Below are 24,808 nucleotides of genomic sequence, written 5' to 3'. Positions count from 1 at the left end.
CAATAAGAAAATCCAATAAAATAATGAACAGATTTGAACAGACACTTCACCAGAGAAGGTATACAGATGGCAAACAAGCATATGAAAAGATGCTGTACATCAGAATATGCAAGTTGGAACCACAGGGAAATACCTTTACATACCACCAGCATGGCCTAAAAGGGACTGACAGTACTAGATGTGATGAGGATGTGGAACAACCGTAACTCCCACGCACTGCTGGTGGGAGTACAAAATTGCACAACCATTGTGGAAATTCTTTGGGAAAGGACTACTCTTTTTTAAAAATAGCTCTTTTAAAAGACAGATACCATATGGTTTCACTCTTACGTGGATCCTGAGAAACTTAACAGAAACCCATGGGGGAGGGGAAGAAAAAAAAAAAAAAAGAGGTTAGAGTGGAAGAGAGCCAAAGCATAAGAGACTCTTAAAAACTGAGAACAAACTGAGGGTTGATGGGGGGTGGGAGGGAGGGGAGGGTGGGTGATGGGTATTGAGGAGGGCACCTGTTGGGATGAGCACTGGGTGTTGTATGGAAACCAATTTGACAATAAATTTCATATATTAAAAAAAAATAAATAATAAATAAATAAATAAATAAATAAAAATAAAAATAGCTCTTTTACATTGGTAAAATGACAAGCTAATTATTTTTTTTAAGATTTTATTTTTAAGTAATCTCCAAACCCAATATGGGGCTCAAATTTACATCCCCAAGATCAAAAGGCACATGCTTGGGGTGCCTGAGCGGCTCAGTCAGTTAAGGTCCAGCTCTTGACTTCAGCTCAGATCATGAGCTCACAGTTCATGGGTTCAATCCCCGCATAGGACTCTGTGCTGACAGTGCAGAGCCTGCTTGTGATTCTCTCTCTCTCTCTCTCTCTCTCTCTCTCTCTCTCTCTCTCTCTCTCTCTCCTCTCTCTCTCTCTCTCTCTCTCCCCCCTTTCTTCCTCCCTCTCTCCCTCCCCTGCTCATGCACACACACTCTCTCTCTCTCCCTGTCTCCCTCTCTCTCTCAAAATAAATAAATACACTTAAAAAAAAAAAAAAAGAGGCACATGCTCTACACCTGAGCCAGCCAGGTGCTGCCAGGCTAATTATTTCCAAAATATCTCAAACTTGTAATTCATATAAAACTAGATTTTATTTACATGCAACTTTTTAGGAATGACTCTTTAACATTCAAATAATAGTAGTAACATAGCATCCTTAATTCCCTTTTGTTTTCCATGTTATTCAAAGTCTAGTGTAAAAATATATTCATTTAGTTACTTTAAAGCTTTCGAAATTTCTGTCAGTTTTCTCAGTTTCCTAATATTGCTGTAAAGCAGTATAAAAGACTAGAATAATTTATTTCAAATTATCAGCTTATTTTAGGGCTAATTTACACATTATGATACTGCTATTATAAAATCTTGTACAAGACACTTCTTTGGTCCTCAGTTTCCTCTTGTATAAAATGAGGGATATTGAAATTCCAAGATGCTAAGAACAAAGAGAAACTAAGATATTTGATGTATTTATTGTTGCTGTTCTCTCCAGATCTCAGACTCTGTATCTATAAAACAAGGGCATTGTACTTAAATTATCTTGAATATCTCCTCTTTTCAATGCTCTGGGATAAGCAGCTGCTTGTCTGCTTGGAAGTCAACTACTAGGAAGTATGTTCGTTTTATTCTGTGTTTTCCCTTACATTTTTCTCTTTCGGGCAGCCTCTTGCAGCATTCTCTGCACGGAATGAAGAGCTGCGACATCATTTGACTAACAGAAAACTTGGATCACCTGAGCTGGAAGTTTTTGAAGATTTTGAAAAGGGTTGCTTCAGTTCCCCACTATCAGAAAAATCTTTAACACTCAATTTCGCATGGGAAGATGTGGAAATGCCATTGGATCTAAGTCAGATGGATTCATTTAAGCAAACAGGAACTGAACCATTATGTAGAAGTGACCCTTTCCTAAAACAGGGTGCTTGCAGTATTTCTGCTGCCCAGAGGTTAGCCTGTTTGGAAGTCGAGCCCGTAATTGGTTCTCGTCTCCACTGTCCTTCCCACTTACATCGTTCAAAGGTTTGTCTTGCTTCTCCTGCTAGTTCTGAACAGCCTGGTCCATCTGAGAATGACCAAGACCTTCAAACTGACAGTTGTAGTGATTCTTCCCTTGAGTCATCTACCGCTTTCAGACTGTCTGTCCTACCTTTGAGCTCCTTTGCTTGTGTTCCTTATTCAGGTGACTCATGTAACTTTGGACAGGTTGATCTACCTTACAGTTATCAAGGTCATAAGACTGACAATTGTGCTAGCAATTCTCTTGAGTTGGACTCTCCCCCACAGCCGAATACTTTTTTCTCTCCTCCTAGAGTTCCTTCCTCTGGTCTATCCAGAGAGTTTGACTTTCATTACCCTTCTGGTTCTCCTCTTTATTTTCAAAATTCCTCAGTTCATTCGAGCACTGCTTACAAGCCACAGATAGATCTGTTTGCTAACACAGAATTGGAGGCTTCTTCAGCAAATGTTTGTGCCATAATTTCATCATCTACTTCAAGTAATGGGCATTTTTCTGAAACAAAAAATGTTGAAACACCAAGATTTCAGAAACGTCGTTTAGCAAAATCTGTTCTAACAGGAAGTGCCTTTACTGCAAGCTTTCAGGCACAAAAAGATGAACAAAGCTGGATGAATTTTGTGCCTTGGACCAAACTCTTCAGTCTACAAACTGAGGTATTAGTCTTATTTCTCCTTAAGTCTGTGGTTAATTAGCTTCATAGTTTAGAGCAGAGCTATTCAAAGTACCTGGTCGTTTATCAGTACAATAGTGAGGTAAGTGACTTGTGGCAGAATGTAAATCAATACACTGCTTCTTCCATTGAGAAAAATTTTCCAAAAAAAGGTCAACAATAAATACAGTGTGCTTGATAATGGTATTTATCTATCTAGTTTTAACTGTTAGGCTAGAATATCATGCAAGTGAATGTTAATATTCCTCAGTTGAAAGTTAATCATCCCTGAATGGGTCATGGGGTAAGTAAGACCTTGATTGCCTAGGTTCTAGAACAGGTGAATTGCAATTATGTAAATTTCCCACTTTGACGTAGAGGACGAGAGCTGTAAGTATACTCTAATTGTTTTCACATATGGTCTTAGGAATATCACTCAACATGTAAGACTGTGTTAGAGCTTATCATTCCATTTGTGAAGCTAAGAAACACTAAGTAAACTTAGTTCCTGCGCTGGTACTAAGACCCAGCCTCATATCTGTAATTATTTGTTTTAATGTAAAGTAGTTTAGTAAAGTGGAAACGCAACTTGATTTAGTGTAAGACTAAATTTGAGCCGTGGTTAGTACTTTCTGATTTGAGGCAAGTCAGATAACCTTTCTGAGTCTCAGTTTCTTCATCCATATACTGGGAATAATAATAGTGTCTGCCTGATAGAGCAGTTTTGAGGTTTAAACATGATCATAACAGCTGTCCAGCTTTTTTTTTTTTTTTTTTTTTACCTGGAAGAGTGTCCATGAAAGCAGTGTAGGAAGCAGTACAGCAGATGCTGCTGTCTCTGGGCCCTGGAGCCAGACTAGTAGAGCTTACATGGTGCCTCTGCTGCTTGTTAGTTGTCTGACTGTGGACAAGTTGCTTAACCTCTCTGTACCTCAGTGATCTCATCTGCAAGGTGGGTATAGTAATAGTCTCTCCATAGGAAGTGGCTAAAAAGATTGTTTTTCTTAAATCTAAGCACCTAGGACTAGTTTAATACTAGTTGGCACATACCACTGCTGTTGTTTTTCAAATTATTGCCATAGAGTCTGTGTACCTGCCTATGACCTCATCCACCTTTCTGCTTTCTGTATTAGCTCCTCTGGGATCTGAAGTTGATATACTTTGAGGTCAAGATCCCCATGTTCAGGCTTACGACCACCTCGTAATATGTAATAAACATCAGCCTTAAAAGTAGAGACTTAGGGATGTTTGGGTGGCTCAGTTGGTTAAGCGTCTGACTTCAGCTGAGTTCATGATCTCATGGCTCATGAGTTCGAGCCCTGCGTCAGGCTCTGTGCTGACAGCTCAGAGCCTAGAGCCTGTTTTAGATTTTGTGTCACCCTCTCTCTCTGCCCCTTCCCTGCTCATGGTCTATCTGGCTCTCTCAAAAATGAATAAACATTAAAAAAAATTTTTTTTCAAGTAGAGACTTAGCTGGGGTGGGCAGGGGACAGTAAGGTCATTTTATTTTATTTTATTTTATTTATTTATTTAATATATGAAACTTACTGTCAAATTGGTTTCCATACAACACCCAGTGCTCATCCCAAAAGGTGCCCTCCTCAATAAGTAAGGTCATTTTAAAGAGCATATTCACCGTAACAATTTTATATTTAGTAAAAATTTGTCATTTTCATATTTTGGACTTCATAAAGGCACATTTTTAATATTGAACAAAAGGAATAATGCTACTTAAAAGTTTGAGAAACATTGGTTCAAAGCATTACTAGAAGAAAAAATTCATAACACCGTTTTTTGTTTTTTTTTGTTTTTTTTCAACGTTTTTAATTTATTTTTGGGACAGAGAGAGACAGAGCATGAACGGGGGAAGGGGCAGAGAGAGAGGGAGGCACAGAATCAGAAACAGGCTCCAGGCTCTGAGCCATCAGCCCAGAGCCTGACGCGGGGCTCGAACTCACGGACCGCAAGATCGTGACCTGGCTGAAGTCGGACGCTTAACCGACTGCGCCACCCAGGCGCCCCGCATAACACCGTTTTTTAAAATGCCTACACATGAGCCTCTTTCCAGACTCTTTACAAGTGCCATCTGATACATACTGTCCATATGGTGTTTTTGAGATTCCTAACAATACTATGTCACTAGTGTATGAAGAACTTTGACTTAAACTTTTTTTTTTCATTTTTTAATATTTTATTTATTGTTGAGAGACAAAGACAGACAGAGCAGGGAAGGGGCAGAGAGAGAGGGAGACACAGAATCCAAAGCAGTCTCCCTTCTTGGAGCTGTCAGCACAGGGCTCAACCCCATGAACTGTGAGATTATGACCTGAGCCAAAGTCAGTCGCTTAACTGACTGAGCCACCCAGGCACCCCTGAAGAACTTTGATTTTAAAAATAATAAAAATGATAACAAAAATTTTTTATAATACAAATTTTAGAAATGTCTTAATAAACTGAATTTAAATAATTGGAAACATTATTTATTACATAAATTCTTATGTATGTGATTAAATTTCAACAATGTGGCTTAAATTTGCTTTTTTATTTCATAGGATGGCTTCTGGAAACTTACATCAGAACTGGGATTTATTTTAAACCTTAATACAAATATTTTAAACAGCTTTCTTGAACAAAAAGGCATTAGATCTCTAGGTAAGTCACCATTTTTCTATTAATTAAATGGCATGCTCTTAACTGTTGTAAATTTTGTTGTAAACTAGTATACTAATATGATAATTATGTAAGTTACATATGAGTGGAATTATATTTGTTAACCATCAAATGAAACAAGAGGACCAGTTTCTAGTCATATCTTTACCACTAATTAGGGTATTACCTGTGTAAGTTAATTAGCATAAGTAACAATAACTTCTGTTTTAAAAATCCAAACTTTCAGTAGCTTAACACAAAGATTATTTTCTTGCACATATCACAGTCAAATAGTAGTCAGCAGGAAAATTCCACTCCAAGTTTTCATTTACAGGCCCAGGCTCCTTCCATATTGTGGCTCTACCATTATCAAAAATGTCTTTAAAATTACTCTAGTGAAAAGGAAAGAAGAAAATACTGCTCTGGCATCACCTACCTGGTAGATAGTAAGAGAAAGACAAACTGGGGCAGGAACTAGTCACAGAGCCCCTCCCAGATACAAGAGGGCTGGGAAATACACTTTAGCTTGGTGTCCAGGAAGAGAAAACAGCTTTGATAAGTGTCTAGTCAGTCTTTGCCAGAGCAAGTTCAATCTCTGTGGACCTGTTTCTTGTCATGATAATGAAGGGGATGGTTAAGCAAGTGGTTTGAAGGTCAAATGCTAGTCTTAGGTTAAGACATTTTTTTAAATAAAAACACATTATTAAACAGTAGTCAGTATTCATTGAACAGCAGTGTCTAACTACCCTGCCATCCCCTCAAAAAAGTCAGGGTTTTCATACTCCAGGCTTATTCCAGAGTTAGCAGGTCTTTGTTTGTTTGACTTGCACTACTCCAAAAAGGAAAGGTGAAAATTTGCATGAGGAGAATTCTACTTCCTGGAACGATAAAGGAGCTTGAATCTGACTAAATCTCTCACCAGTAAGATTTAGTAAGCTCATTGGGACCTCATCAAAGTAAAATCAGATAAAGGGTTAGTATCCAAAATCTACAAAGAACTTATCAAACTCAACACCCAAAAAACAAATAATCCAGTGAAGAAATGGGCAAAAGAGGTGAATAGACACTTCTCCAAAGAAGACATCCAGATGGCAAACCAACACATGAAAAAATGCTCAACATCACTCATCATCAGGGAAATACAAATCGAAACCACAATGAGATACCACCTCACCCTTCTCAGAATGGCTAACATGGACAACTCAGGCAACAACATATATTGGCGAGGATGCAGAGAAAGAGGATCTCTTTTGCATTGTTGGTGGCAATGCAAGCTGGTGCAGCCACTCTGGAAAACAGTCTGGAGGTTCCTCAAAAAACTAAAAATAGAACTACCCTACAACCTAGCAATTGCACTACTAGGCATTTATCCACGGGATACAGGTGTGCTGTTTCGAAGGGACACATGCACCCCCATGTTTATAGCAGCACTATCAACAATAGCCAAAGTATGGAAAGAGCCCAAATGTCCATCAATGGATGAATGGATAAAGAAGATGTGGTATATATATACAATGGAGTATTACCCGGCAATCAAAAAGAATGAAATCTTGTCATTTGCAACTACGTGGAAGGAACTGGAGGGTATTATACTAAGTGAAATTAGTCAGTCAGAGAAAGACAAAAATCATATGACTTCACTCATATGAGGACTTTAAGAGACAAAACAGATGAACGTAAGGGAAGGGAAACAAAAATAATATAAAAACAGGGAGGGGGACAAAACAGACGAGACTCATAAATATAGAGAACAAACTGAGGGTTATTGGAGGGGTTGTGGGAGACGGGATGGGCTAAATGGGTAAGGGGCATTAAGGAATCTACTCCTGAAATCATTGCTTCACTATATGCTAATTTGGATGTAAATTTTAAAAAAATAAAAAATAAAGTTAAAAAACATTTTAAAAAAAACAAAGATTTAAAAAAATCTTAAAAAAATATTTAGTAAGCTCAGATAAAGTATTTTAAAACCACTCTTTTAAGGCCTGGAATGCAATAAAAAAAAAACAGGCAGAAACTAGAAGGATCAAAATCCCTGAAAAAAGGAAGAAAATGAGGTGAGTTCTACATTTACCCAACTATTCACCCAAAGGTACTTCTCAGTTCATGAGGCACATGAGAGGTTAGAACTGAAATGGAAAGTCTTAATGGGATAATGACATAGGAGTCAGAATTCAAGGCTGCCAGAGTGGCTGGAAAATAAGAGTGAAACTCCTAAAAAGGAAGGAGCCACAGAGCCCAGAGCTCTGAAATCTGCATACAGATTCCCTCAGATTGTTGGCTCTCCCCTAACCTGTACATACACGTGACTTCAAGGAATCCAGAAAAAAAGCAACAGCTGGAGAGAAAAAGAGCAGAGATTCCAGCTGCTGCCAGGTGTTGGGGAGACAGAGTTTGGTGTTTGAATTATACCAAATTAGAATTGACAAACATCTTGGGGTGCCTGCGTGGCTCAGTCGGTTAAGCATCCCACTTTGGCTCAGGTCATGATCTTGTGGTTCCTGAGTTCAAGCCTTGTGTTGGGCTCTGTGCTGACAGCTCAGAGCCTGGAGCCTGCTTTGGATTCTGTGTCTCCCTCTCTCTGCCCCTCCCCGACTCACGTGTGTGCGCTCTCTCTCAAAAATAAATAAGCATTAAAAAAAATTTTTAACAACAAAAAAATAACTTGTAAACATCTCAAGTTTTCTACTAAAACCCAAAAAGGGTAAAAAGGACCATAAATCAGGGAAAAAACAAAATTGGCCCCTTAACAAAGCCTAAAACAAAGCTTTCACAGGATACACCAGAACATAACTCAACACTCTTTTGAATAAGATAACATACTTCAGGGGCTCCACAACCTTCAATGTACAGTACAGAATGAAAATTTAATAACATACAAAGAAGCAGGAAAATATGACTTATAATCTAGGGGGAAATAGCCTATTGATGATGACCTCCAGGTGCCCCAGATGTTGGAGTTAGCAGATAAGGATTTTAAAACTGCTATTATAAATACAGTAAAGGTTTACCAGAAAATAATGGGTGAACAAATGGGAGAATCTCAGCAAATAGATGGAAACTCTAAGAATCAAATGAAAATTCTAGAACTGGAAAATAAAATTATCTTCAATGGAAAGGTCATTGGATGGGCTTAACTGCAGAATGAACAAAACAGAAAAAAGTATCAGGTAACTTAAATTATAATAATATAATGTGGTAATAAAAATTATCCAAACTGAAGCATAGAAAAAAAAATAGAACGAGGTAAAGAAGAGAATCCAGGACATGTGAAATGGTATCAAAAGGTTTTACACTTGTGTAATTGGGGTCTCAGAAGGAATGAAAGTAGATAGAAAAATGTTTGAATAAATAATAACTGAATTTTTTCTAAAATTGTTGAAAGACATCAACTTATAGATCCAAGAAATTCAGTATAACTTCAGGCAGAATAAATACAATTAGAATCTCATTTGAGTAGACCAGAATCAAACTGCTGAAAACCACAGATAAATCTTAAAGCAGACAGGAAAAAAGACACATTGGAGTCCAGAGAATATCGATAAGAATTTTATATTACTTCACATCAGAAATAATGGAAGCTACAAGAAAATGGAACTGTATCTTTACATTTATTCATTTTTTGAGATAGAGAGAGACAGGGTGCAAGTGGGGAAAGGGCAGAGAGAGAGACACACACACACAGAATCTAAAGCAGGCTCCAGGCTCTGAGTTGTCAGCACAGAGCCTGATGTGGGGCTTGAACTCATGGACCACGAGATCATGACCTGAGCCAAAGTCAGACGCTTAACCGACTGAGCCACCCAGGTGCCCCAGAAAATGGAATTATATCTTTAAAGTGCTAAAAGAAAAACACCTATAGACTAAGAACTCTATATCCAGCAGAAAAGATCCTTTAAAAATAAGGGAAACTTTGTTTCCATAATCATAAAGACAGAGAACAAACTGGCAGTTGCTAGAGGGAAAAGAGTTGGGGGAGGGCAGATGGGCAAAATGGGTGAAGAGAATTAAGAGGTACAAACTACTAGTTATATGTAAATAGTGATGGAGATGAAAAGTACAACATAGGGGGCGCCTGGCTGACTCGGTCAGTTAAGCATCCATCTCTTGATTTTGGCTTAGGTCAGGATCTCACGGTTCCTAAGATGGAGTGCTGCATCACAGAGCCTGCTTGAGGTTCTCTCTCTCCCTCTCTCTCTGCCCCTCCCCTGCTTGTGCTCTCTCTCTCTCTCTCTCTCTCTCTCTCTCAAAATAAGTAGACATTAAAAAAAAAAGAAAAGTATAGCATATGGAATATAGTCAATAACACTGTAATAACAGTGTATAATGACAGATGGTAACTACATCTGAATGATTGTCAGTGTAGTATAATGTGTACAATTACTGAGTCACTGTTATTCACCTGAAACTAACATAACATTGTATGTCAACTATCCGTCAGTTAAAAGAAAAGAACACTAAGCACAAGGAAATACAATGTATGCATGTATACAATGGAAGCACAAGGAAATACAATGTATGTATTCAGATTAACAAACAGAAAGCCTGAAAAAAAGGAAAAAAATGAAATTAAGGAAATAAGGAAATTAACAAAAGACAAACAAAAGCTGATTCAGGGTCAAAGGATAGAAGATCAAAATACAAAAATCAATTTTAATACCATTATTCCATTTGCTAGCCACAAATCATGGGAAAATGCAATTAAAAAAAATTTTTTAATGTTTATTTATTTTTGAGAAAGAGACAGAGACAGAGCATGAGCAGGGGAGGGGCAAAGAGAGAGGGAGATACAGAATTTGAAGCAGGCTCCAGGCTCTGAGCTGTTAGCACAGAGCCTGATGCGGGGCTCAAACCCATGTGAACTACAAGATCATGACCTGACCCAAAGTTGGATGCTTAACCAACTGAGCCACCCAAGTTCTCCAGAAAAGCAATTTTAAAATACTATTTATAATGGTATTAAAAATATCAAATACCTAACAATAAATTTTTTAAAAGATATGCAAGATTTCTCAAATGAAAACTACAAAACATTATTGAGAGAATTCTTAAAAGATCTAACTAAGTGGAAAAAATTTCTCTCAAAACAAGAAGATGTCAGTTCTCCCCAAAGTGATCTATATATTCAATGCTGTGAATAACCATGCCTACAAATTTGATAATCTAGATAAAATGGACTTATTCCTTGAAAGACAGTATCTGCCAAAGTCACTCAAGAAGAAATGGAAAATAGGAATAGACCTGTATCTATAAAATAAATTGAATCAATAATTAATAACCTTCCAAAACAGAAAGCACCAGGCCCAGATAAGTTCACTGGTGAATTCTACCAACATTTAAGGAACTAATTATACCAAGTCTTTATGGTGTCTTTCAAAGTATAGAAGCAGAGTGAATAATTCCTAATTCATTCTATTCATTCTAATTCATTCTAAGGGCAGCATTACGCTAATGCCAAAACTAGACAAAGACATTACTAGAGAAGAAAACTACAAACCAATATCTCTCAGGAACATAGATGCAAAAATCCTCAATAAAATATTAGCAAGTTGAATCCAAAAAAGTGTAAAAAGAACAATATACATGACCAAGTGGGATTTATCACAAGTACACATGGCTGGTTCAACATTAGAAAATCTATCAATGTGATCCATTACATCAACAAACTAAAAACAAAAAAATTACATGATTATACCAGTAGATTCAGAAAAAGCATTTGAGAAGATCCAAATCATGCTATAAAATCTCAGTAAACAAAGTATTGAAAGAGCCCAAATGTCCATCAACTGATGAATGGATAAAGAAGATGTGGTATACATGTACAATGGAATATTACTTGGAAATCAGAAAGAATAAAATCTTACCATTTGCAACAATGCAGATGCAACTAGAGTGTGTGTTATGCTAAGCAAAATAAGTCAGTCAGAGAAACACAAATATCGTATGATTTCACTCATATGTGGAATTTAAGATACAAAACAGATGAACTTAGAGGAAGGGAAGCAAAAATAAAATAAAAACAGAGAGGGAGGCAAACCATAAGAGACTCTTTTTTTTAAAAATTTTTTTTTAACGTTTATTTATTTTTGAGACAGAGGGAGACAGAGCATGAATGGGGGAGGGGCAGAGAGACAGGGAGACACAGAATCGGAAGCAGGCTCCAGGCTCTGAGCCATCAGCCCAGAGCCTGACGCGGGGCTCGAACTCAGGGACCGGGAGATCATGACCTGAGCCGAAGTCGGACGCTCAACCGACTGAGCCACCCAGGCGCCCCATAAGAGACTCTTAAATACAAAAAACAAACAGGGTTGCTGGTGGGGTATTGTGGGGAGATGGGCAAAATGGGAGGTGAGCATTAAGGAGGGCACTGGGTGTTATATGTAAGTGATGAATCATTAAATTCTATCCCTGAAATCATTATTACACTATGTGTTAACTAAAACGTGGATCTAAATAAAAATAAATTAAATAAATAAATAGATAAAATCTCAGTAAATGAATGGAGGAGACAGATGGTAACTACATCTGAATGATTGTGAGTGTAGTATAATGTACTACATTATGATATACCTTTCCTATGGGTTTTCTCTATACTAATTTTTATATCTCCATATTACTCATGTTATTTTTCTGTATGTGTGTTTTTCAGCCTTTTTTCCTCTGGTATAGTTGCAAGATGTTTGATTTTTTCTCTGATTTGGCTTTATATCTCTCTACCAATCTTTCCCTTTTATCCTCTTCTTTGTTTCTCTTTTATCTTTCCTTCCCCCTCTTAATGTATTTTCTAAGTGACTCTGATAATACTATTTAGGCATTTTATAATTTTATTATTTATGATGTTTTTAATAGAGATACATGTTGCTTGTTATTAATGTCATTTAAAAATTAGTCTATTTTTATATGTAATGCTTAAGATTTTATATGTAATGCTTAAAAAAAAGAACACACTAAATTAAACAGTCCCCATATTTTCTTTTGTCTCTGCTGATTTTCTTTATGAGATAATGGATTGGTTTTGTTGTTTTATTTTAAAATTTTATTTAATTCTTTTTTCCTGTATTAAGAAAATGAGGTCTGGCAAAATCAACAGCAGAGTGCACACAACAAACACTTACCTACTGAAGTGCCAGGCCTTGGGCAGTGTATGACCCGTTTTAGTATAGTAGTACTCTCAGCTGCAAGACATGCTTTTCAGACACGCAAAAGACAGAAACTTAGCCAACATGACAAGATGGAACAATTCTCCCCAAAAGAAGAGTCAAGAAGAATTCACAGCCAAAGACTTGCTCAGAACAGATATAAACAATATATCTGAACAAGAATTTAAAACAACAGTCATAAGACTAATACCTGGACTTGAAAAAAGCATAAAGCATAGAAGATACCAGAGAAAGCCTTGCTGCAGAGATCAAAGACCCAAGAACGAGTCAGGATGAATTTAAAAACGCTATAGCTGAGATGCAAAATAAACTAGATACAGTGACAGCAAGGATTGAAGAAGCAGAGGAGAGAATAGGTGAAATAGAAGATAAATTTGTGGAAAATAATGAAGCTGGAAAAAAGAGGGAAAGGAAATTGCTAGATCACGAGGGGAGAATTAGAGAACTGAGTCCATGAAATGAAACAATATCCATATCATAGGAGTTCAAGAAGAAGGAGAGAAAAAAGGGGGAACAAGGTTTATTTGAACAAATTACAGCTGAGAACTGCCCTAATCTGGGGAAGGAAACAGGCATCTAAGTCCAACAGGCACAGAGAACTCCCTTCAAAATCAACAATAGCAGGTCAACACCATGACATATCATAGTGAAACTTGCAAAATACAAAGATAAAGAGAAAATTCTGAAAGCAGCTAGAGATACAAGGTCCTTAACCTACAAGAGTATACATATAAGGTTAGTAGCAGACCTGTCCACTGAACCTTGGCAGGCCAGAAGGGAGTGGCAGGAAATATTCAATATGCTGAATAGGAAAAATATGCAGCCAAGAAGCCTTTATCCAGCAAGCCTGTCATTCAGAATAGAAGGAAAGATAAAGGCTTTCCCAGACAAACAAAAACTGAAGGATTTCATGACCACTAAACCAGCCCTGCAAGAAATTCTAAGGGAGACTGTCTGAGTGGAAACCAGCAACGACTATAAAGGACCAGAAAACATCACCAGAAACACGCAATCTACAGATAACGCAATGGCACTAAATTCATATCTTTCAGTAATCACTCTGAATGTAAATGGACTAAATGCCACAAACAAAAGACAAAGGAGTCAGAATGGATAAAAAACAAGATACATCTATATGCTGCCTACAAGAGACTCATTTTAGACGTGAGGAAACCTACAGATTGAAAATGAGGGGATGGAGAATCATCTATCATGCTTCTGGAGGGCAAAAGAAAGCTAGAGTGGCCATGCTTATATCAGACAAACTAGATTTGAAAACAGAGATGAAGAAGAGCATTATATTATAATTAAGGGCTCTATCCATCAAGAAGAGCCAACAATTGTAGGGGCACCTGGGTGGCTCAGTTGGTTAAGCATCCAACTTCCTTTGGGTCAGGTCATGATCTCACGGCTCGTGGTTTCGAGCCCCACGTTGGGTTCTGTGCTGACAGCTCAGAGCCTGGAGCCTGCTTCGGATTCTGTGTCCCCCTCTCTCTGCCCCTGTCCCACTCATGCTCTCTCTCTCTCTCTCTCTCAAAAACAAATAAACTCCAAAAAAAAATTTTTTTTTAAAGAAGAGCTAACAATTGTAAATATTTATGCCCCTGACTTGGAATAACCCAGATATATAAATCAATTAATCACAAACATAAACCCATTGATAATAATACCATTATTGTAGGAGACTTTAATACTCCACTTACAACAATGGACAGATCATCTAGACAGAAAATCAACATGGTAACAAAGCCTCTGAATGACATACTGGACCAGATGGACTTAACAGATATATTCAGAACATTTCCTCCTAAAGCAACAGAATACACATTCTTCTAAAGTGCACATGGAACATTCTCCAGAATAGATCACGGTCTGTGAGTTCAAGCCCCGCATTGGGCTCTCTGCTGATAACTCAGAGCCTGGAGCCTGCTTCTGATTCTGTGTCTTCCTCTCTCTCTGCCCCTCCCCAACTTGTGCTCTGTCTCTCTCAAAAATAAACATTAAAAAAATTTTCCTGGGCCAGATGGCTTCCCAGGGGATATCTACCAGACATTTAAAGAAGAGTTAATACCTGTTCTCCTCAAACTGTTCCAAAAAATAGAAATGGAAGGGAAGCTTCCAAACTCATTCTATGAAGTCAGCATTACCTTGATTCCAAAGCAGATGAAGACCCAACAAAAAAGGAGAACTACAGGTCAATATCCCTGTTAAACCTGGATGCAAAAATTCTCAACAAGATACTAGCAAGTTGAATCCAACAGTATATCAAAATAACCTTCCACCATGATCTAGTGGAATTTATTCCTGGGCTGTAGGGCTGGTCCAATATTTGCAAATCAATCAACGTGATGCACCACATTAATAAAAGAAGGGATAAGAAACATAATCCTTTCAATAGTTGCAGAAAAAGCATTTGACAAAATACACCATCCTTTATTAATAAAAACCCTCAAGAAAGTAGGGACAGAAGGAACATGTCTTTACATCATAAAAGGCACATATGAATGGCCCACAGCTAATATCATCCTCAGTGGGGAAAACCTGAGGGCTTTCCCCCTAGGGTCAGGAAAATGAAGCGATGTCCACTCTCACGCCTGTTGTTCAATATAGTGTTGGAAGTCCTAGCCTCAGCAATCAGTCAGCAAAAAGAAATAAAAGGCATACAAATTGGCAGACGACATGATACTACATGGAAAACCCTAAAGACTCCACTAAAAAACTGCTAGAGCTGATACGTGAATTCAGCAATATCATAGGATATAAAATCAATGTACAGAAATAGGTTGCATTTCTATACATCAATAATGAGGCAGCATAAAAAGATATCAAGGAATCAATCCCATTTACAATTGCACCAAAAACCATAAGATACCTAGGAATAAACCTAATCAAAGAGGTAAATGATCTGTATGCTGAAAACTATAGAAAGCTTATGAAAAACACCAAAGAAGATTGCACTTCAAGCTGCATTACAAAGCTGTAATCATCAAGACATTATGGTACTGGCATAAAAACAGACACTCCGATCAGTAGAACAGAATAGAAAACCCAGAAATGGACCCACAAACATAGGGCCAACTAATCTTTGATAAAGCAGGAAAAAATATCCAATAGAATAAAGACAGTCTCTTCAGCAAGTGATGCTGGGAAAACTGAACAGCAACATGCAGAAGAATGAAACTGGAACATTTTCTTACACCATACACAAAAATAAACTCAAAATGGATGAAAGACCTAAATGTAAGACAAGAAGCCATCAAAATCCTCGAGGAGAAAGCAGGTAAAAACCTCTTTGGTCTGGGCCGCAGCAACTTCTTACTCAACACGTCTCCAGAGGCAAGGGAAACAAAAGCAAAAATGAGCTATTGGGACCTCATTAAAATAAAAAGCTTCTGCACAGGGGCGCCTGGGTGGCTCAGTCGGTTAAGCGTCCGACTTCAGCTCAGGTCACGATCTCGTGGTCCGTGAGTTCGAGCCCCGCGTCGGGCTCTGGGCTGATGGCTCAGAGCCTGGAGCCTGCTTCCGATTCTGTGTCTCCCTCTCTCTCTGCCCCTCCCCCGTTCATGCTGTGTCTCTCTCTGTCTCAAAAATAAATAAAACGTTAAAAAAAATTTTTTTTTAAATAAAAAAAAAAAAAGCTTCTGCACAGCGAAGGAAACAATCAGCAAAACTATAAGGCAACTGGCGGAATGGGAGAAGATATTTGCAATCGACATATCAGATAAAGGGTTAGTATCCAAAATCTATAAAGAACCTATCAAACTCAAAACACCCCCAAAACAAATAATCCAGTGAAGAAATGGGCAAAAGAGGTGAATAGACACTTCTCCAAAGAAGACATCCAGATGGCAAACCAACACATGAAAAAATGCTCAACATCACTCATCATCAGGGAAATACAAATCGAAACCACAATGAGATACCACCTCACCCCTCTCAGAATGGCTAACATTAACAACTCTGGCAACAACAGATGTTGGCGAGGATGTGGAGAAAGAGGATCTCTTTTGCACTGCTGGTGGGAGTGCAAACTGGTGCAGCCACTCTGGAAAACAGGATGGAGGTTCCTCAAAAAATTAAAAATAGAACTACCCTATGACCCAGCATTCGCACTACTAGGTATTTATCCAGGGGATACAGGTATGCTGTTTAGAAGGAACACATGCACCCCAGTGTTTATAGCAGCACTATCAGCAATAGCCAAAGTATGAAAAGAACCCAAATGTCCATTGACGGATGAATGGATAAAGAAGATGTGGTATATATACAATGGAGTATTACTTGGGAATCAAAAAGAATGAAATCTTGCCATTTGCAACTAGGTGGATGGAACTAGAGAGTATTACGCTAAGCAAAATTAGTCAGAGAAAGACAAATATCATATGACTTCACTCATATGAGGACTTTAAGAGACAAAACAGATGAACATAAGGAAAGGGAAGCAAAACTAATATAAAAACAACGAGGGGGACAAAACATAAGAGACTCTTAAGTATAGAGAACAGAGGGTTACTGGAAGGATTGTGGGAGTGGGGATGGGCTAAATGGGCAAGGGGCATTACGGAATCTACTTCTGAAATCATTGTTGCACTATATGGTAACTAACTTGAATGTAAATCAAAAAAATAAATTAAGAAAAAAATTGAAGACAAAAAGAAATGGAAAAGCATTCCATTCTCATGGATTGGAAGAACAAATATTGTTAAAATGTCAATACTACCCAAAGCAATCTACACATTCAGTGCAATCCCAATCAAAATTGCACAGGCATTCTCCTCAAAGCTAGAACAAACAATCCTAAAATTTTTATGGAACCACAAAAGACCCTGAATAACCAAAGTTATGTTGAAAAAGAAAACCAAAGCGGGAAGCATAACAATTCTGGGCTTTAAGCTGTATTAAAAGCTGTAATTATCAAGATAGTATTGTACTGGCACAAAAACAGATACATAGAACACTGGAATAGAATAGAGAACCCAGAAATGGACCAACAAATATATGGCCAACTAATCTTTGACAAAGCAGGAAAGAGTACCCAATGGAAAAGAGACAGTCTCTCCAGCAAATGGTGCTGGGAAAATGGGACAGTGACATGTAGAGGAATGAAACTGGAATGCTTTCTTACACGATACACAGAAATAAACTCAAAATGGGTGAAAGACTTAAGTGTGAGACAGGAAACCATCAAAATCCTACAGGAGAAAACAGGCAGCACATCTTTGACCTTGGGTACAGCAATTTCCTACTTGATATGTCTCTGGAAGCAAGGGAAATAAAAGCAAAGATGAACTATTGGGACCTCATCAAAATAAAAACCTAATGCACAGCGACGGAAACAATCAACAAAACTAACAACAGAACGGGAGAAGGCAACCAACAGAACAGGAGAAGATATTTGCAAATGACATATTGGATAAAGGGTTAGTGTCCAAAATTATAAAGAACTTACCAAACTCAGCACCCAGAAAACAAATAATCCAGTGAAGAAATGGGCAGAAGACATGAAGAGACACTTTTTCAAAGAAGACATCCAGATGGCTAACAGACACATGAAAAGATGTTCAACATCACTCATCATCGGGGAAATACAAATCAAAACCACAATGAGATACCACCTCACACCTGTCAGAATGCCTAAAATTTAACAACCCAAGAAACAATAGATGTTGGTAAGGATGCAGAGAAAGGGGAACCCTTTTGCACTGTTGTTGGGAATGCAAACTGGTGCAGCCCCTCTGGAAAACAGTATGGAGGTTCCTCTAAAAATTCAAAATAGGGGAGCCTGAGTGGCTCAGTCAGTTAAACGTCTGACTTCAGCTCAGGTCACGATCTCAGGGTTCGATCCCCACATCTGGCTCTGTGCTGACAGCTCAGAGCCTGGAGCCTGCTTTGGATTCTGTGTCTCCCTCTCTCTGCCCCTCCCCTGCTCACTCTTCTTCTCTTTCAAAAATAAACAGGGACTGGGTGGCTCAGTTGGTTAAGCAGCTGACTTTGGCTCAGGTCATGATCTCATGGTTCATGAGTTTGAGCCCCACATCGGGCTTTGTGCTGACAGCTCAGAACCTGGAGCCTGCTTCGGATTCTGTGTCTCCCTCTCTCTCTGCCCCTCCCCCACTCATGCTCTGTCTCTCTCTCTCTCTGTGTGTCAAAAATAAATAAACATTAAAAAAAAAGTTTACTTTCATGAAATGTGAGATTGAAAAAATAACAATACTTGAAGTCTAATTTTTGTATCAAGTGATTTCAAATACATGATTTGCATTTAGAAAATTAAAATGGGTTCTTATTTTCTGGCTCACTATATAAAAACATTCATTTTCAATTGTATTTTATAATTTTTTTTTTCAACGTTTTTTATTTATTTTTGGGACAGAGAGAGACAGAGCATGAACGGGGGAGGGGCAGAGAGAGAGGGAGACACAGAATCGGAAGCAGGCTCCAGGCTCCGAGCCATCAGCCCAGAGCCCCACGCGGGGCTCGAACTCACGGACCGCGAGATCGTGACCTGGCTGAAGTCGGACGCTTAGCCGACTGCGCCACCCAGGCGCCCCTTCAATTGTATTTTATAGTAAAATTTCTTGGTTTGGGTAAATAACACTCGTTACCTGTAATAGTGTTAAAATAATCAGAATAATTTGGATGATCTAAAAAATATTTATTTTACATTTCCTGAAGCGGTACTCTCTACCCTCAAGAGTCCAGAGAACTACAAAGTAAGGGGACTGGGCTGCAAGCTTTTATAGAAAGAGGCAAGTGGGAAGAAGGAAGGAAGAAGTACTCGGCTTATATTGATTGGCTAGGGTTGCCTTTCTGGCCTTATTCAGAAAAGTCAAGGAACAGGGTAGTGAGTATCGCATCCAGGTTGGCTTGGTGTTGGGGGATTGGCTGACTGGATATACCTTTTTTGTTTCTGATCAAGGGGAGTTTTTACAGGGACATAAAAGCTTTGGTTCACTGTCATGACACCCCGGGCAGTAGTGGCTCCATCTTAGGCCTAGAAATTTATTTCAGTGGTACTAATCACTAGAAATAATGTGATATACCGACTTAGCCAGCCATACCAATTGTTCATCTGTTGTATATTTAGTTTACTCCTCTGAGGTATTTGTAGCAGGAGCCTAAGAACTGAATTTCTTTCACCAACTTCATGCATCTCTGGTTATTAAAGATGGCAAAGGATTGGAGCTGTGGCTATAACTGCTTCCTAACAATGGTCAGGGTGCTATGGTGCTTGTTTCATTCATCCTCTTTTGTTACTTACATAGCAGGCTAATTTATGATCTGCTAATGTACCACGGTTTATGGTTTGCTAATGTATCATTTCATAGCGCTTTCATAAATGGGCACGGTTTGAGATGCAGAATTTACAACAGATACAAAAGAGTTTTCCACTTTCAGGTATAAAAGGAAGCAAGCGTCTCCTGGACCTGATCGCCACATTTCTGGTACTGCAGTTTCTTCGTACCAAGTTGGAACAAAAGGGAATAGTCTTCAAATCACTGATGAAGTTGGATGATGCTTCCATTTCCAGGTGACTTTAATTATCGCATTAAGTAACTCATTTATATTTCTAACCATTTCTTGACTAAATTTTACAAGAAGCTACATGGAATTGTAAGAACAAAGAGAATTTATTCACAGGGAGTATCTTGCCTGCACTATTCTGTCATTGGCAGGGCAGACACAGTGTTTTTGCCTCTTGGGTTCCAGGAAAAACCAGGGCTCAGAGAGTTGAGTGTAGCTTATACTGGAGCTCAGATCTATGGCTCCTGGTTTAGTGTTCTTTTCACTATGGTATATTGATTAAATGTGCTTTTGGAAAATCTGCAAAATGATTGTTGGGACCAGTCCTGTTCCCAAAAGTTGCAGGCCTGGCACAAGAATATAGATGGAAACCCACATACCATCTGTATAAGTATTTAAAAATTATAAATGAAACTAGCAAACTGTCAAATAAAATATGTTTTAAAGTCCTGCCTTGGGAAATACAACTTCATGAAGACTGGGTTTAAATTTAGAATTCTGTGACCACTTGGTAGTTTTATGCCATAATGTGACAGAGTGGAGAGAGCCAGTTCTGGGACCCTGGCTTCTAGCCCTTGGGCTGACCTCGGGCACCACAAGAGGCCTTGAGCCTCCATGTGAATACTTTCCTTACTTCCCAAAACTTCGTCCATACCCCATGCAAATGGTCACCCCGTATGTGTGTGTATATACACAGAATATACATATATGCACATAACACACATACATACATATATAATTTGTTTATGCCTTTTTAAAAACGCAAGATAAGTGGGAAAACTAGCAAAATTTATAAAAATACTATCTATAAGGAAAGGGGGAGGAGACACGCTACGTTCTTCCTACTATATCTTGTTTTACCTTTTTGACTTTGAAACTATGTAGATATTTTGCATAATAAAGTCCATGTACCAGGGAAGAGGTATTAAACATGTTAAATTGTACCATGGACTGCAATCAGCAGCGTCTGGAGTGTGAGGAAATAAATGGCAAAAGAAAAAAGGCAAGGGGTGGAAGCTGTAAGTTACAGGACACATGCCCCAAAGGCAATGTGAGACCTTGTTTGGATCCTGATTTGAACAAAACCCATATTATTTTAAAAAGAGAGAAAGAGGGGTGTCTGGGTGATGCAGTCAGTTAAGCATCTGACTTCGGCTCAGGTCATGATCTTGCAGTTCCTGAGTTCAAGCCTTGTGTTGGGCTCTGTGCTGCCAGCTCAGACCTGGAGCCTGCTTTAGATTCTGTGTCTCCCTCTCGCTCTGCCCTTCCCCTGCTAGCACTCTGTCTCTCTCTGTCTCTCAAAAATGAATAAATGTTAAAAAAAAAAAAACCACAACAACACCTTTTTTTAAAAGAGAGACAGACAATTAAGGAGATTTAAACAGTACCTGAATGTTTTGTGATATTAAAGAATTATTTATAGCTATTTTAATGTCATGTGTAAGAAAAAGTTCTTGTCTCTTAGAGATACATATTTACAGATGAAATTAAAATAAATAATCAAACCTGTTTTTTGGGAGTTTTTATAATGTTTATTTAACATCCATGCTAGCGGGATAGTCAGTCAAGTTTACAGGCCAGCTGGATTAAAGGAAGGCCACTTGAATTAGTGAGAATATTTAAAACTAGTTTTGGGGCACCTGGGTGACTCAGTTGGCTAAACATCTGACTTAGGCTCAGGTTTCTTGAGTTTGAGCCCTGCGTTGGGCTCTGTGCTGACAGCTCAGGGCGTGGAGCCTTCTTCAGATTCTATGTCTCCCCCTCTCTCTGCTCCTCCCCCACTCGTGCTCTGTGTGTGTGTGTGTGTGTGTGTGTGTGTGTGTGTGTGTGTGTGTGTGTGTGTCTCAAAAAGATGAATAAACATTAAAAAAAATTTTTTTAATAAATAAAACTAGTTTTGTTGCTTTCAGTAGTTAGTAACTATAAGTAGACTGATGATTACTGGCAAACAAATCTGTTTGATCGTGCTTGCCATTTATATGTTCATGTCATCATGATATTCAGCTAACATTTATTAATTACCTACTCTGGGCCAGGGACTATTGAGCCATGTGTTTTGTTAATCCCCACAACAAACCCCCTAGGATCTCATATTATTATCATAATTGAGGAAACTGAGGCTTTCAGTGTTGAATGAAAGCTGCACCATATCACATAGCCAACATTGTGTGATTTCAGAGTCAGGCTTTGAAACTAGCTCTTAGCCACCCACTATACTAATGGCTCTTTCCCAGTTCACAGGGAAAAAAATCAGGAAGATGGAGAATTTTCCAAATTTTTAGTCCCCCTGCCCATAGAATTTTTTTTAACTTTAGTATATGTTACGAATCGTTTGCTAATGAATTCTAGCAGGTGACAAAACAAATGAGGAAGTAGCTAATACTAATGAAAAAAATCTCAGAATTTTTCTGATTCTTGAATAGACTTGAATATTTGACATTCTTGAATATTCGACAGCATTTTATGGACACAAACTTGAAGTTTTTATGTAATGCACAATTTAGTAGTACGTTGTTCCTGGTTTGTATGATAATTAAATATGACAGTTTCATGGGTCTTAGGAAAATACCTAGGAAAATGGCTAACTAATCAAATTGAGAATTCCTGGTACAGTAAAAAGGCGAGAGAAATAGAAGCCTGGTTTGTAAAATAGTATTGAGTTTCTGCTTGAAGAATGGATGGATTTAGATCAAGAAAAATGAAAAGGGACAAAAAAAGACAAATACATATAGGCTGGAGGAAGTTTGAATTGTCCTGGAGGCAGCCAGGAAGTCTGTGAAGCATTTGGAAGCTGGAAAGTGATGGGTATAGTATACTTAAAAATGTATTGAATAAGGAGCACCTGGGTGGCTCAGTCGGTTAAGGTCAGACTTCAGCTCAGGTCATGATCTCACGGTTTGTGAGTTCGGGCCTCAGTTTGGGCCTTGTGCTGACAGCTCAGAGCCTGGAGCCTGCTTTGGATTCTGTGTCTCCCTCTCTGTCCCACCCCGGCTTGCTCTCTGTCTCTCAAAAATGAATAAACATTAAAAAAAAAAAAGAATAAACATTAAAAAATGTATTGAATAAGTTAAAAGCACCATGTCAGTCTGGTAGATAGAACTTTCATAAAATGTTAGAATTGCTTTGATTAAATATCTTAATTTTTGACAGAATTATTTTGTCAGATCTAATGTGCTGCATTTCGTACCACGTTATATTTCGTATGTAATTATATTCTGAAATTGATGGAAACATTTATTTTTAATCTAGAAATATTCCCTGGGCTTTTGAAGAAATAAAGAAAGCAAGTGAGTGGGTAAGAAGAACTGAAGGACAATATCCATCTATCTGCCAACGGCTTGAATTGGGTCAAGACTGGGACTCTGCAACTAAGCAGCTATTGGGGATCCAAACCATAGACACCACTTCTCCTCTTCACAGAGTTCTTAATTACAATCAAGGCTGAATCAACTGAAGTTGTATTTTAAACATTATTCATGCTTCTATGTGTAAAATAATCAGATATCAATAGATACCTATAATGAAGTTTAACTCAGATTTTATTCAATGTAGCACTCACTTTAAACAGAAACAGAATTGATTATTTTAATGAACTAACAAGTGATAACCAAATAAATATTACAATATTACAGATTTTTTGTGTTTAAATGCTTAAAGTAATAAGAGATACACCTGGCTGGTCCTGGAGCCTATTTCCTTCTCCCCTTTAAGGAGTCTGGTATAGAATCTGGCCAGCTAGGCTGAGTAAGCTGGGGAGAAACAAGGCCTTTGGCTGATGTCAGTGTTGCTGACATGCCAGCCTGTTTCCAGGCCCTGAGTATCTAGACCTTTGCCCTAGGTATGCATACTCCCTGCATCCCAGTCTGTAGATCTCTTGATACATTTTTTGTCACTCAGAGAAACTAGGTGTCTCGTGCGATTCTTTCATGGATCTTGCTTTTGGTATTGCATCTAAAATCCTACAGTCATGTAGATTTCTTCCTATGTTATCTGGTAGAAGTTTTATAAACTTTGCATTTTATGTTATGGTCTATGATCCATTCTGAGTTATTTTTTATGAAGGTTGTAAGGTCTTTCCATCTTCCCCTACGCTACCATTTCCAGGCCGTTACCTCTCTACCTTTATGCAAAAACTTCGGTTTCTTTGAGGTTCAGTCTCTGGCTGTCCTCCAATCTGTCCTCCTTGCTGTCATTCACCAAATGTTCAGTACCTCAACACATTTACATATGGTTCAGGATTTCCCTTTCTATTGGCAGTCCTGCCTTCATCTTGAGTGACTCCCCAAATCCTAATGTATGACCCCTCCTAACTCCCTGGACTCGAACCACAGCTATAACTGAGTCTTGGCAGAACTCTTTGATACCCAACGGATAGCAAGGAAGCTTGTGAGGTGCTACCACGAGGCCTTCTCCCACCTGCCTATCTCTCTGGGAGGCAGACATGAGACCGTTTTTTATCCCCTCCCAGTCCTGACAAGGCATAAGGCTCAGATACAGCTACAGACTAAAAATCCTTATAGCTGCATCTAGACTTGGCTCCTCAGCATTGATGTGTCCCACAACCCACTTAGCAGTTATCTAGCTCCTTTTCGGGTGTGGGACAAGAACCAAGGGGAGCTGGCATCTTTGACTATCTTCCTCTTGCTGTTTATATAAGTAACAAATCATCTAAATCTAAAGTGGCTTGTTGTATCTTTACTGGCTATATCAATCAGATCTTGCCGTTGGCCTTGCTGCTTGACATAATCATAGAAGATAAACT

At 38.4% G+C, this 24,808-nt stretch overlaps 1 protein-coding gene across 4 annotated transcripts in view; it reads left to right on the top strand.

Annotated features, from left to right (window-relative positions):
- The window catches only part of PARP4 (poly(ADP-ribose) polymerase family member 4), a 116,847-nt gene extending 92,770 nt beyond the window's left edge, over positions 1-24,077 (top strand). For 3 of the 4 annotated variants that reach the window (XM_053901173.1, XM_019436448.2, XM_019436449.2), the window contains 4 exons: positions 1,713-2,717; positions 5,266-5,365; positions 19,921-20,053; positions 23,296-24,077. In XM_053901173.1, the coding sequence (XP_053757148.1) occupies positions 1,713-2,717; positions 5,266-5,365; positions 19,921-20,053; positions 23,296-23,491 (1,434 nt within the window). In that variant the 3' untranslated portion in view covers positions 23,492-24,077. The remainder of the gene's footprint in view (positions 1-1,712; positions 2,718-5,265; positions 5,366-19,920; positions 20,054-23,295) is intronic. The other variant, XM_019436450.2, reaches the window with a different exon arrangement.
- The last annotated feature ends 731 nt before the right edge of the window (positions 24,078-24,808 follow it).

Source organism: Panthera pardus, unplaced genomic scaffold, assembly GCF_024362965.1.
Source record: "Panthera pardus isolate Hobbes unplaced genomic scaffold, ASM2436296v1 HiC_scaffold_1, whole genome shotgun sequence".
NCBI lineage: Eukaryota > Metazoa > Chordata > Mammalia > Carnivora > Felidae > Panthera > Panthera pardus.
The sequence above is the reverse complement of the archived record's forward strand: the minus strand, read 5'-3'. Positions and strand labels throughout refer to the sequence as shown.